General features: G+C 45.3%; 2 protein-coding genes across 10 annotated transcripts in view; both read right to left on the bottom strand.

The window, feature by feature from the left end:
• The window catches only part of LOC143319626 (mitogen-activated protein kinase kinase kinase kinase 3-like), a 158,724-nt gene that overhangs the window by 87,054 nt on the left and 59,983 nt on the right, over positions 1-11,687 (bottom strand). For 7 of the 8 annotated variants that reach the window (XR_013077097.1, XM_076728729.1, XM_076728730.1 and 4 more), the window contains 4 exons: positions 11,290-11,382; positions 11,079-11,149; positions 10,938-10,993; positions 9,166-10,846 (listed from right to left, as the gene is read on the bottom strand). Coding sequence is in view for 6 of the 8 variants with exons in the window: in XM_076728729.1 (XP_076584844.1) it covers positions 10,759-10,846; positions 10,938-10,993; positions 11,079-11,149; positions 11,290-11,382 (308 nt within the window). In the remaining 2 variants the exon portion in view is untranslated. Of the gene's footprint in view, positions 1-9,165; positions 10,847-10,937; positions 10,994-11,078; positions 11,150-11,289; positions 11,383-11,687 lie in introns of those variants that run through there. The other variant, XR_013077096.1, reaches the window with a different exon arrangement.
• soul4 (heme-binding protein soul4) lies at positions 551-8,376 on the bottom strand. Of its 2 annotated transcripts, none has more exons than XM_076728738.1 (6): positions 8,221-8,376; positions 5,576-5,807; positions 4,846-4,931; positions 4,020-4,161; positions 3,674-3,857; positions 551-3,488 (listed from the first exon to the last, which is right to left on the bottom strand). In XM_076728738.1, the coding sequence occupies exons 1-6, from the start codon at positions 8,359-8,361 to the stop codon at positions 3,314-3,316; spliced, it is 960 nt and encodes a 319-aa protein (XP_076584853.1). In that variant the 5' UTR covers positions 8,362-8,376; the 3' UTR covers positions 551-3,313. The 2 variants fall into 2 exon arrangements, with proteins under 2 accessions (XP_076584853.1, XP_076584854.1); XM_076728739.1 differs by having other exon boundaries at positions 8,237-8,310.

The following is an 11,687-nucleotide window of genomic DNA, read 5'->3' as shown; positions in this document are numbered from 1 at the left end:
GTCAGCTGTTTGCTTCTTCATCTGAATGAAAAACGGGAACGTTCAGGAATAAACTCCGATGAGTTTCATCTGGATCACTCAGACATCTGGAGTTACAGCAGATGTGATAGGCCACGCCCAGTGTGCCAATGAGTGTGCCCTTCAGGGTTTACCTGTTACTCACCTGCTGAGCATGAACTCTGAACCTGGTGAAATTGTGTCCACTGGTGTCTGTGGCGCCCCCTGTGGGCTCAAAACACCTCTATCCAATCACAGCCTGAAGAAAGGCGCCCAGATTTGTGATGACTGGACAAATCACTAATGAGTGACGGTCATTTCCTGACAGACTCTCATCATCCTTTGCGTGCAAGCCAAGCGCTGCTAAAAATAAAGCCAACAAGATGACACATGACCTGATCTCCAGGCACCTGACCTGAGCCCAGCTCGTGTGTGTGAACAGTAAGTATCTGTAAAAATGAAAGCATGAAGCGTTAATACGACCTTCTGAAAAACACCATGAACTCTCTGCAGGTTTCAGAAGCTTTTCTACGTGCTTGACCTTCACAGCTGCTTCTTTAAATCAGATTTTATTTGAAGATTTTATACACAAATGTTGGAACAGAAGGAAAAAAACAAATGTTTTACAGTGAAAATGAACAGGAAGTATTAAATTCAACTAACAAGCAGCAAAAATCACAAAGCTTTTAAAAAAAATGATCTGACACAAAATTGAGAAAATCCGATAAAAATCAGGGAAAGTCAGTTTAACATGCTGCTGATATTAAAACGCCTGGAGGACAGACGACACGAAAACCTTCAGACGGTCTACAAACGAGCACCGACAGTCCGTCTGCCCTGAAACTGCTGCAGCTGAATCTCATCAGGACTCTGGACCAGGTCCAGGTCCAGGTCCAGGTGATGAGCTGCTCACTACGACAGCAGTGAAACAGACCAGATAGAACGTGTTCATCGGTGGATTAAACACTCTTTCCAATCTTTGTGCTTCAGACTCGAGTCGATCAGAACATCCGACTCAGAATTCACTGAACCTTCAACGTTTCGTGTTTCTTCACGCTGAATCAACATTTCACCAGTTTTCCACTGAGAACACACAGGCTGTAAATACACTGAAGGTAACGTTTCATTTGGTCACATGTCAACTGCGCCATGTCCTCCTTCCCGCCACCGGGGTCGAGGGGGTTCCCAATATTCTGACCACCTCGTGTACGTGAAGAGGGAGGACAAAAAAACGTGAGCAGCTGTCAGCACAGGTGTTCCTAATGATCTGGACACTCAGGCGAGCGGTGTCTAATTCACACGTACGCAAGTGTTCAAAAAAATCTCTGTGCAAACGAAAAAACAAGATCGAAGCTCTGTCGACAGCAAACCAACAGGCGACATGACCCCAACTCTGAAGCCACGCTGGCCAATCAGAAGCATGAAAAAAAGCTATTACCTGTCGGCTACCTGCCACTTGACGTCTGGTCGGGTATTGTTCAGCCTGGCTTCGTTGGCGGAGGGTCTGTGTCATCGAGTGTTGGAATTGGTGGCCGTGACCTCTCAGGATCTCATGACATCACGATAGAAAAAAGGCTCGAGGCCGTTGTGGTACGGTGACGCTTCGTGGCCGTTTGCTACCTGTCCTGAAAACTATTGTTTTTGTTTGGACAGCAGAGGGTGCAATCATATCCTAGTAGTCAAGAGGACAGACTCCCATCATCCTTTGCGTGTGAGCCTACTAAAAACAAACCCAACAAGAAAATGACGGATGAAAGAGCCGATAACGAAAAATAGATTGAAGGCGATCCATCAACTTTTAGGGCTGATGCGAGGAAACATTTCAGTTTTCCTGTTTCAAGAACTGACGATGAAGAAAAAGAAACTGACAAACACAAAACAACCTGCAAACACCGTCAGACGACGTCAACGCCGCTACAGGAAACACATCAAACACTCAGATCCACCAGCAGCAAAGCTTCATCCAGACCAAAGGAGGCTGAAGAAGCTTCTGGAGCGCGTGGACATACAGACAGAGACTGAAGGCTGTCTCCTGTGGTCCATGATGGATTTCAGAGGTTAGGGGACACGCTGGAGACGAAGTGTTCAAGTCCACCAAGGCCACACTTCAGTGGCTCAGGGACAGCAGCTCTGGACCAAGAGACAAAAGCTAAAGAGACTCAGAAGAAGAAGCAGAGAGCATCTCAATGACCACAGATGACAGTCACAGCTCATGTGATGAGCAGCCAATGGGAATGAAAGGTTTGGTCCTACAGACGCAGCCTCTCGTCCAATCACACACTGGACTTCACAGAGACCGTTAAACCTCCCAGCACATAGACTGATCCTGGATGTGTTGACCTGATGGAACAACTCTTCGAACTGCTGCATTGGTTCTGCTCTGAAACTGAACCTGGATCAGTCATTCAGGACAGTTTCTGCTCAGCTGAGGTCATGGCTGCTGCTTTCACTTGACTTAATCAGAGAAGGAAAGCAGAAGCATGAATAAAAATGCTGTACACACTAATCAATAAAGGGCTTTTTTTTCTTTTTTAATATCGCAGTAAATATCGTATCGTGGCCTTCATATCGAGGTATTTTCGTACTGTGAGTTTCTGGTATCATTACATCCACTGAATGCAGCACGTTCTCCTGAAAGCATTAATGTGTAAACATGTACAAAGCCCCGTTAGCATGGTTAGCATTAGCTCTATCTGGTCCACGTTCACCATCAGATCTGGGATCAGACTGATGAGATTCAGCTACTGACGACCTTTCACACTAAAGGTCACGTGACATTTCTGTCCACGTCCGTTTCCTGTTTGTCTGCAGGTCAGAGGTCAGCTTTAAACTAGTTCAGTCGACCAATAGAAACACTGCTGGACTTCAAATAATTCACCATATTTAACACGTTATCACACAATGAACTGTTCATCGATCAGATCAATACTCATTGATTATCTGAATCAAAAACATGAAATAACTTCCTTTTTCTGGGCCGAGAGCAGGAAAATACAAGACGACCTTCATCTGAGGACTGCTCTGACATCATCACCCTCATTTTTACAGATCATCTGATTGGTCGGATCAATCAGGACGGAAGCTTGACAAAATAAAGGGATGCATTTCCTGTTGATATGACGCGGGAACATTTAAAAGTGTGAACCAATGGGATGTCAGTTAGTGATAGAGGAGGGGCAGAGGGGCAGGGCTTACAAACATAAACCTGCTCTGACTGGCCAGATCAAACTCAGCTACAGGAACTGTGTCACAAAGCAGATAACAAACCAGCCGACCGGAGGAGGAGGAGAAGGAGCCGAGGAGGATGGGAAGGTGTCTACAGGTTGCGTCTGATGAACCAGATCTCATTCCTGCGGCGGGGTACGCCAGGGTTCTCGTACACGGCGACCATGTAGTTGTCTCTGCAGAGTTCGTCAGTGACGCCGAGAATCTCCCACAGCAGGCCGATCTGATGGGTCACCGTCTCCTCTGTGGTCGTCCCAAAGAACGTCCTGACAGCCAATCAGAGAGCAGAACATCATCAACACACTGACACAATCTGAGTCTCACTTTAAAGGTTTGCTAGCATTCAGTCGGTCACATGAAGGTTAAAACTCTGACGTGGGTTCAACGATGGACTGAAGCAGACGGTCGAGCTCCAGACACACCTCTGACCGGACGATAATGACCTTCTTACCTGGCGATGACTCGGATTGCCTCCCTGTGGACGATGGTGATGTCGGGGTCGGAGGGTCGTGGGGGGTTGGTCTGAAACTCAGTGGGCAGGAAGAAGGCCGTCTGAACTTCTTTCTCAAAGGTGTTTCCGTCCTCCATCATGTGGATGTTACTGACCACCGGCACAGTCATCCCCAGGTATCTACCTGTACATGATCAACACCAGGTAATCCATACTGATCACAGGACCCATGTTTGTGTCATATGCTGTTGCCTTTGACATTCATGTCATGTTGGGGCAGTGTGTTATGCGTGGCGTGTCAAAGTCATGTGACTTTCAGGTGAGCTGTGAGCGGGCAGAGTCTGACCTGCAGAATTTTCTTTACAGATGAAGCGCATCAGTTTCATGAAGCCCATCGAGATGCTCTGTTCGTACAGATCTTCTCCTCTGGTCACACAGGCCCAGTTTCCTGCCGGGTACACCCGCTCTTCATAGAGCACCTCCCCCATCTACAGACAAGGGGGGGCAATCAGACAGACCTCTGGACTGGCTAGCTGTCATGAGCTCCTCCTCTGCAGCAGAGGGACCTCCTGCTCTTCTGTCCTGGATCAGTGCTCATGAGAGCCACTTTCATCAGAGCTTTCATGCTTTTTCTGACCGATCGTTCAAAGTCCCTGAGCCTCTCTGGACTGACGCACCTTCATGAGCTGATTACTGGATACCAACACTCGCTCTGCACTGAGGCTCTCAGACTCATTAAGGACAGAAATTCCACTAATGACCTTCTGACACATCACACCTGTTACCTGAATCATTCCAGGTGACGAAGCAGCTGAGAGAACGAACGCAGAGCATCAAAGACAGTGAGGATTCTCAGGTATAAACCTCATTTTGATCTGATTTCTTCAACATTAATGCAGAAAACAATAACAGAGACACTGACTGAAGCAGAGTCGGACATTTAAAGAAGCTCCACACTGCATTTAGATTCTACTGGTAGAAACCAACACTGGATCATCGATCTATTACTTCTCTCTTTTGTCCCTGTCAGGATCCTGTAGGAAAGATGACTCTAGTGATCTTGGGATCTGATTGGTCAGTAGCTGTTGTAGCTGTTGGCCTAGGTCGCCATGGTAACCATGATAAAGAACACTCTGATCTGACTTCAGGAAGCAGACGGTGGAGGTCTTTACCTTCTCATGGCAGGACACCGGCGCAAAGGGGAGGGGCTCCCTCTGCTGGCTGTTGTGGGTCATTTCGTGTATGGGTCCGGCCATTTCTGTAACACACACACACACACACACACACACACACACACACACACACACACACACACACACACACACACACACACACACACACACGTTGTGTTTTTAATCACTTTTGGGGATATTACATAGACTTGATTCATTTCCTGCAGCCTATAAAAACATTTCATTTTATTTATATAGTTAAAAAACACAAAAACATACTAAAAAACATAAAAATCATAAAATACACATAAAAAAACAGTCATGAGTGGACCGTGGTACGCCGCGGGAATTGGCATGGTCATTCCCGTGAGCGTATGGATTTTTCTAGACTGCCTACGCGCTTTGACGGCCGTCACAGCCACACCTGGGACCGTGGGGGTAGAGTTTACTGGGGGAAGGACCGTGCGCCTCCCCTCCCCCGTTACTCTGGGGGTGGGATTCAGTTCCCCTACCCTAACCATAACCACTATCTGCCTATTCCTAACCCTATACCTGTCCTAACCGTAGCTAAACTGCAGAGCCTCTTCAGATGGTTTTGGTGGTTGACAGAAAACAGCAGAGTGTTTGAGCCACGTGAAAAAAGAAAAAGGACACAAAGACGCCGTAAACAAGCGGCGCTAACAAAAGGCGCAAAGAACAACAATGTAAAGTCGAGTTGGCGCCCCCTCACCTGGAGGAACTGACACCTGGTGGGTGCTGGCGACTGCCTGCCAATGTGCCAGCAGCCGTTCATCTTCGTCCATTGGTTCGGGGTTGTCGGTGATGTCGTCATCCAGCTGCTCATCGTCCAATCCGTCGAGGTCTTCTAGAGAGATCAGAGCCATCGCTGCTGGAGCAGGAGACAACCTTTGACCTGCAGAGCAATGACGTCCACTGAGAGGTGACGGGAGTATTTGCTGTTCCTGTGACAGAGACACAAAGACACACCTGTTAAGTTCTCCAATGATACAGCCATCGTTGGACGTGTGTCACAGGGGAATGAAATGGAATACAGGGAGGTCAAAACCAGCTTTGTGGACCGGTGTGGACTGAACAACCTTCACATAAATGCCAGCAAACAAAGGAGATGGTGACAGACTTCTGAACATCCAGGGTTTGGACATCAGGACTGTGAACAAGGACAAATACCAAACTGTGCAGATGTCCTGTACAGGAGGGGCCAAAGTCGTCTCCATCTGTTAAGAAGACTGAGGTCCTCTGGTGGATGTAGGGCACAGTTAAAAACATTTTATGACTCTGGTGACATCACAGTGGTCTGCTGGGGCTGTGGAATACCCTGTGTAATACTACATTTTTTACTGTGCTTATATATTTTTGTACTGTGTTATGTATTTTCTACGTGCAATGGTACAAAAACACACGATTTTATCACGACCACACGTCTGTCCACATTCTGCCCGTGTGTCTGTCTCTCTGTCTGTCTGATCAGGAAACTCCAGCACCTGAATGTCCCACCACTTCTCATCCACTGGGTACACAGCTGAGTTGGCAGAACAACATCCTCATCCTCCATCACCAACACTGGAGCCCCACAAGGTTGTGTTCTGAGCCCCTTCCTGTTTACCCTCTACACCCATGACTGTGTCAGCCCTTCACCCATCATCACATACCTCAAATACTCCGACGACACTGCAGTACTCGCACTACTCAATAAGCTACCATGACTCCAAACAAACAAAAAACACTCCAAAGACTCTCCAGAAACCGCAAACTTTGAGCACTTTCCGTCTCCCCCCAACTTCTGCTGCTACTTCACAAAAGTACTGTTCATGCCATCCTCCTCTGCTGCTCCTCTGCTCCCCCCCCTCCTCTGAAAGAGAGTGAAGTTCAGCAGGAGTTTTGTCTCCTCTGCCACAACAGAACTGAACAGAACATCCAGACTGCGACGTGCCTGAGTTTGAGTGTTTGTGTAAAGTTTGAGAAGGTGGTGGTTGAGGGTGCGTGGTGTCAAATTTGATGTTTTCTATGCAGTTTGAAGTATTTGTGTACTCTGAGATTGTACGAAAGGTGCAAACAACTGTCCTTGCAGAAGGACAAATACTACATGTATCTAGTCTGTCTGTCTCTATAAAGGGATTTTTGAACTATTGACAGACCCAATCATTGATCTGTCCTCTTGTCCACTGAGGGAGGAAGTGACCTCATCTTCATTTATTTGTTATTGATGATCAATGAGACCGACTGATGCCTCAGACGGTCATCTGAAAAGCAGTCACACTTCTGTGGTCTGTATTTATTTGATTTTGATGAGACTGAAGTGAAACAAAGAAGCAGATAGAATAAAAAGCTCGACAGTCCGGATTAAAGGGTTCGAAGTCATTTCGGCTGAATCCTGGAGGTCTCCCTGAATCCAGACTGATGCGGATCACCGCATCGCTCTGTTTTCATCTGGAACCGCAACACATTTATCCAGGACGTGACTGTCCAATCCTCTGTGTCAGCGGCTCAGGTCTGGTTCCAGACCGCCAAGCTGTCAGCGACCGAGGTGAAGTTTGCATGAAGTTGGACATTGGACAGATATTCACTCCAGGTCGCAGTTTTTTTCACTAGCTTCCACGTCATGTGATGGACATCTCAGATATTATTACTACACTGGACGAATAAGACACATCCCATCGTGGACTATTTAGTATTTTGTCCTGTTCATCTTCTTCAGTTGTCTCCTGAAGTCCACCTCTCTCACTGACTTGTCTCCCTGAACATAAACATTTGAGGAAGGTGATTCATGTAATTTCACTTTTCAAAGTACCTCAGTGACGTTTCCTGTTTGTCCTGCATTGGTCTGGAGTCACGTGGCGTGGAAGGAGTACACAAGTATAAAAATAAGTGTAAATATAAAATAAGACCGGCGCTAAATCCTCCATGATGGGATGTGTCTTATTTGTCCAGTGTAGTAATAATGTCTGAAATGGATTTTAAGTCACGTGACACGGAAGCTTTTGCGGGGGAAAAAAAGAAAAGAAAAAGAAAAAGAAAGAAATCGTCCAACTTCACCCCAGTCTGTCAGCGGAGAAAGTAGGTCAACCGGGAGCCGGTCCAAACACACGACCACAGGCCGCTGACCCGCCTCAGATCGGCTCGGTTCAAACACAGCTACCAACTGGACTAAGAGAACCACAAAGGATCCGGTTCAGATACAACAGGGACCAGAACTGGACCAGGTTCACTTCGCACAGTGAAGTTAGCATGATTAGCATGGAGCTGCCTCTCTGCACCACATTAGCTGTTAGCACGTATCTACAGACCGGGTCCAGACCAGGTCAAGACTGGGTCCAGACCGGAACAGAACAGTCATCTAGAAGGTGATTATCTCACCTGGTTCTGATCGCACCTGTCGGCCAAGTAGCTGCTGAATCCGTCCGTCAATCCCAACACAACCTTGCGTCTTCTTCTCTGCATCCGGTGGACGGCGCGCTGCCGACACTTCAAAATAAAAGCCTGCACATCCTGTTGCATTGTTACAATTTAATAAAAAACCCCCAAAAAACTAACGTTTTTCAACTAATCAGCAAAAATCAAACAGTAAAAATGTCAAAATTCTGATTCATGAAGATTTTATTTTGAGTCTTAAGTCCAGAATATCTTTGTCTGATTTTTCATGAGGCGCCTGAGGTTTTAAAGGTAGGACGGCAGGTGTAGGACCAGCAAGCACCTGGGTGGGCCTGTGGAATCATGCAGGAACCACGGTTGTTTGTTCTTTTGTTTGTTTGTTTGTTTGTTTGTTTGTTTTTGGGGGGATTTGGTTTCTTTTGGCAGTGGCCCTTTGATTTAAGTTTGATTTAGATTTTTTAAGAAATGGCCACTACATGTGGAAATCTTCAGTATTAACAAAGAAAATTTGGTTCGAAGAATCTGGATCTAAAGTGTTTCCTGTTATTACACAAAGGTTATTGGAGTCTGTCTCTATGAACAGAAGTCACAAGTTATAAATGTTTGAATGAAGCTGTCAGAAATTATTTTTATTTTGTGCTTCTTCAGCAACAGGGATTTTATTAGGAGATGGTCGGAAACCCCAAACAACCACAGTAACAATCCACCGCGGTGAGAACGGAAGTCAGCGTCTTTCTGGATCAAAATTCTTTACACATTTTTACAATTTATCTTACTAATAATGAAATTCTGATTTTCCACACTGTAATTTACAGTTGTTAGTTTGATCCTACATATGATATGGTCTCCTCGTCTTCACGCAGTTCCTCCTTTTCCTCTGAGAACAGAAAATGTTCTATGGGCTATATGAATAAAATGAACTTGACGAAGTGGTAGACAAAGGCTTTAATTCAATGATTTCAACTGACAGTGCTGATAATAAAAAAGAGTACTTTACAGTATTTTTACATCAACATAGAAAACATATCTGCTCTGTAGCTGCTAAATGCTGAACGTCCACCAGCTGGTCTCTGACTGAGTCTGTCTGCTGTTTGCAGGTGGTGAAAACAATGACCGTCACTGTGAAGCTGAGCAGAGCAGCAGATTCAGCTGATGATTCTCTGGAGCTTCATCAGTACCACAGACGACACTTTTTTCTGCTTCTTTAAAGAATGTGAGGCCAAACTGTGTCATAGAATCATAATAGACAGAAAAAGTTGTTTGTATGAATATTCATGATGGACATAATGTCATATTTTGGAGGGTGGCTAGCTTACTACAAGTCTTCACTTTGTTTCTCCTGATCACTGTTGTAATAGTCATGTGACCAACGGCTTTCTCTCTTGGTCACGTGATCCTTGCCTTGCAGGTCACAGCAGTCAGTCTAGAACAAAGAGCACATCCAGTTTCTCTAGAAATACAAAGTCAGTGGCAAGTTCGGTTCTCAGCAGACTCACTGGGCTTCGTGTGTCTTCAGGTATGGTTCCCATCTGGTATCTTCAGATTCAACTGGGTTTCCATGGGTCTCTCCCAGACTGGGTCCGAGATATTTGGATCTCTGAAGACGTCACTCTGCGGTCACTAAACTTCAGATCCTCCCGTCGTCTCTGCTGCTACACTGAATCTGATTATTACCATCTCTTTACATGTTACATGAAGGCCACTTATAATGTATAAGCACAGTATAAAGTACAATAAAAAATCTATTTACAGTTCTGACAGACTGACTTCTGATAAACTTCACCGATTCCTCTAACAGTGACTTCAGGGTTTCAATAACTGGATCCATCAATGGTCCACAGAACTGCTGTCTGGGTCCGGCATGAGTTATCTGAACTGTGCTGAACTAGTTCAGTCTGGTTCTCAGTCCAGTCCTGCTTCATGCGTCCTGGTCCAGACCTGCTGTGGGCTCTTAACTTGTTCACTCAGTCAGAGTCAGACACTGCTCAGGTCAACTACAATGCATGATGGTAGTTGGCACTTGAATGGTGCTCATTGTTTGTTGTGTACTGCCACTGTTGCATTGAGGATAATTTGAGTTGTCAACAAAATGGCGGACACACTGAAGAGTGACCGGTGAGTGAACATTACAGGACCTTGTTTGGTCCTGGGTCTTAAGAACTGTGATGGTAAGGCAGCAGAACCAATCTGGTTCAGGACCACATGCATACAAGACCAGACTGGTGACTGGAGCACTCCTGGTTTAGAGCTTCATTTGACTTGGTTTGATCTTGGTTTGGTCCTAGTTCAGTTCTGGTCTTTGTTTGGTCCTTGTTTTAACCAATTTAACTGGTTTAGTCCTAGACTGAACTGGTTTGATTATTTTTTATTCCTGGTTTTAACAATTTCAAATGGTTTAGTCCTTGTTTGATCCTGCTTTAGTTTTTGTTTTAACTAGTTTGGTCTGGGTTTAGTCCTTGTTTTAAATGGTTTGGTCCCGGTTTTAACTGTTTTAATTGGTTATGGTCTGGTTTGGTCCTGCTCTCAGTAGCTGTTTTCATGTCCGGCAAGAATATACAGGTTACTGTGTTCAGTCGGGTTGTCTGTTGCTCTGCTCTCCAGAACCACCACCCTGCAGGCAGGAAGACAGGTGAGCTGACAGACAGCTAAACAGACAGGTGAACAGACAGGTGAACAGACAGGTGAACAGATGGGTGTCTCACCTGTCCGACCCCAGCAGGCGGAACATCCTGCTGATGTCACTGATCTCTTGAGTGATCTGTGGAAAGACAAAGAAAAAAAAACAGATGTCATGACAGCAGTGAGGTGGGTATGTTTCTGCCCTCAGATTGGATGATTATTACCTTGTTAGATCTAAAGCTCCGCCCCTGCATGCCGTGTCTCCAGAAGGCCAAAACACTGTCCTGTAAACACACTGAGGAAGATGAAGAGAAGAAGGTCAACATTCAACACACCAGGAGAGGGTTCAGGTGGTTTTTAATGTGGTCTGAGGTGTTTTCTGAGGAACTTAAATGCATATTTAAGGTTGTCTGAGGCAGATTTAAGGAGGTTTACCGATCGCCTCAATCTGAAAGTTGAAGGTGAGCTCAGCTGACAACTTCTTGCTGGATTTCAGATTCCCCTGAAGGTTTACAATTTTTATGCAGCCTATAGGAAGCAGAAAGAAGAGATCAGGCCATCTCTGACACACTGTTAGTCTAGTTTTAATTTAATTTTAGGAAATTATCATGAAGGATGTTTGTCAACAACCTTTTTTTTCCCCAGACGATTACAACACAGCAAAAATCACTACTACAATCACTACCACAACTATATGAATGTACAATATTGTTGAAGAAAAAAGACAAGACTAAACTGTATTTTAAAAAATAAAAACTTTACTAAAAACTCGCGAAATAAGTTTGACAGAATGACAAAAATCATGGTTTTAGCTCAACTAGACTGACTGAAAT

This window comes from Chaetodon auriga, chromosome 4 (genome assembly GCF_051107435.1).
Source record: "Chaetodon auriga isolate fChaAug3 chromosome 4, fChaAug3.hap1, whole genome shotgun sequence".
In the NCBI taxonomy this organism is placed as follows: Eukaryota; Metazoa; Chordata; class Actinopteri; order Chaetodontiformes; family Chaetodontidae; genus Chaetodon; species Chaetodon auriga.
Note: the sequence above shows the minus strand (reverse complement) of the source record. Positions and strands in the feature narration are given on the sequence as shown.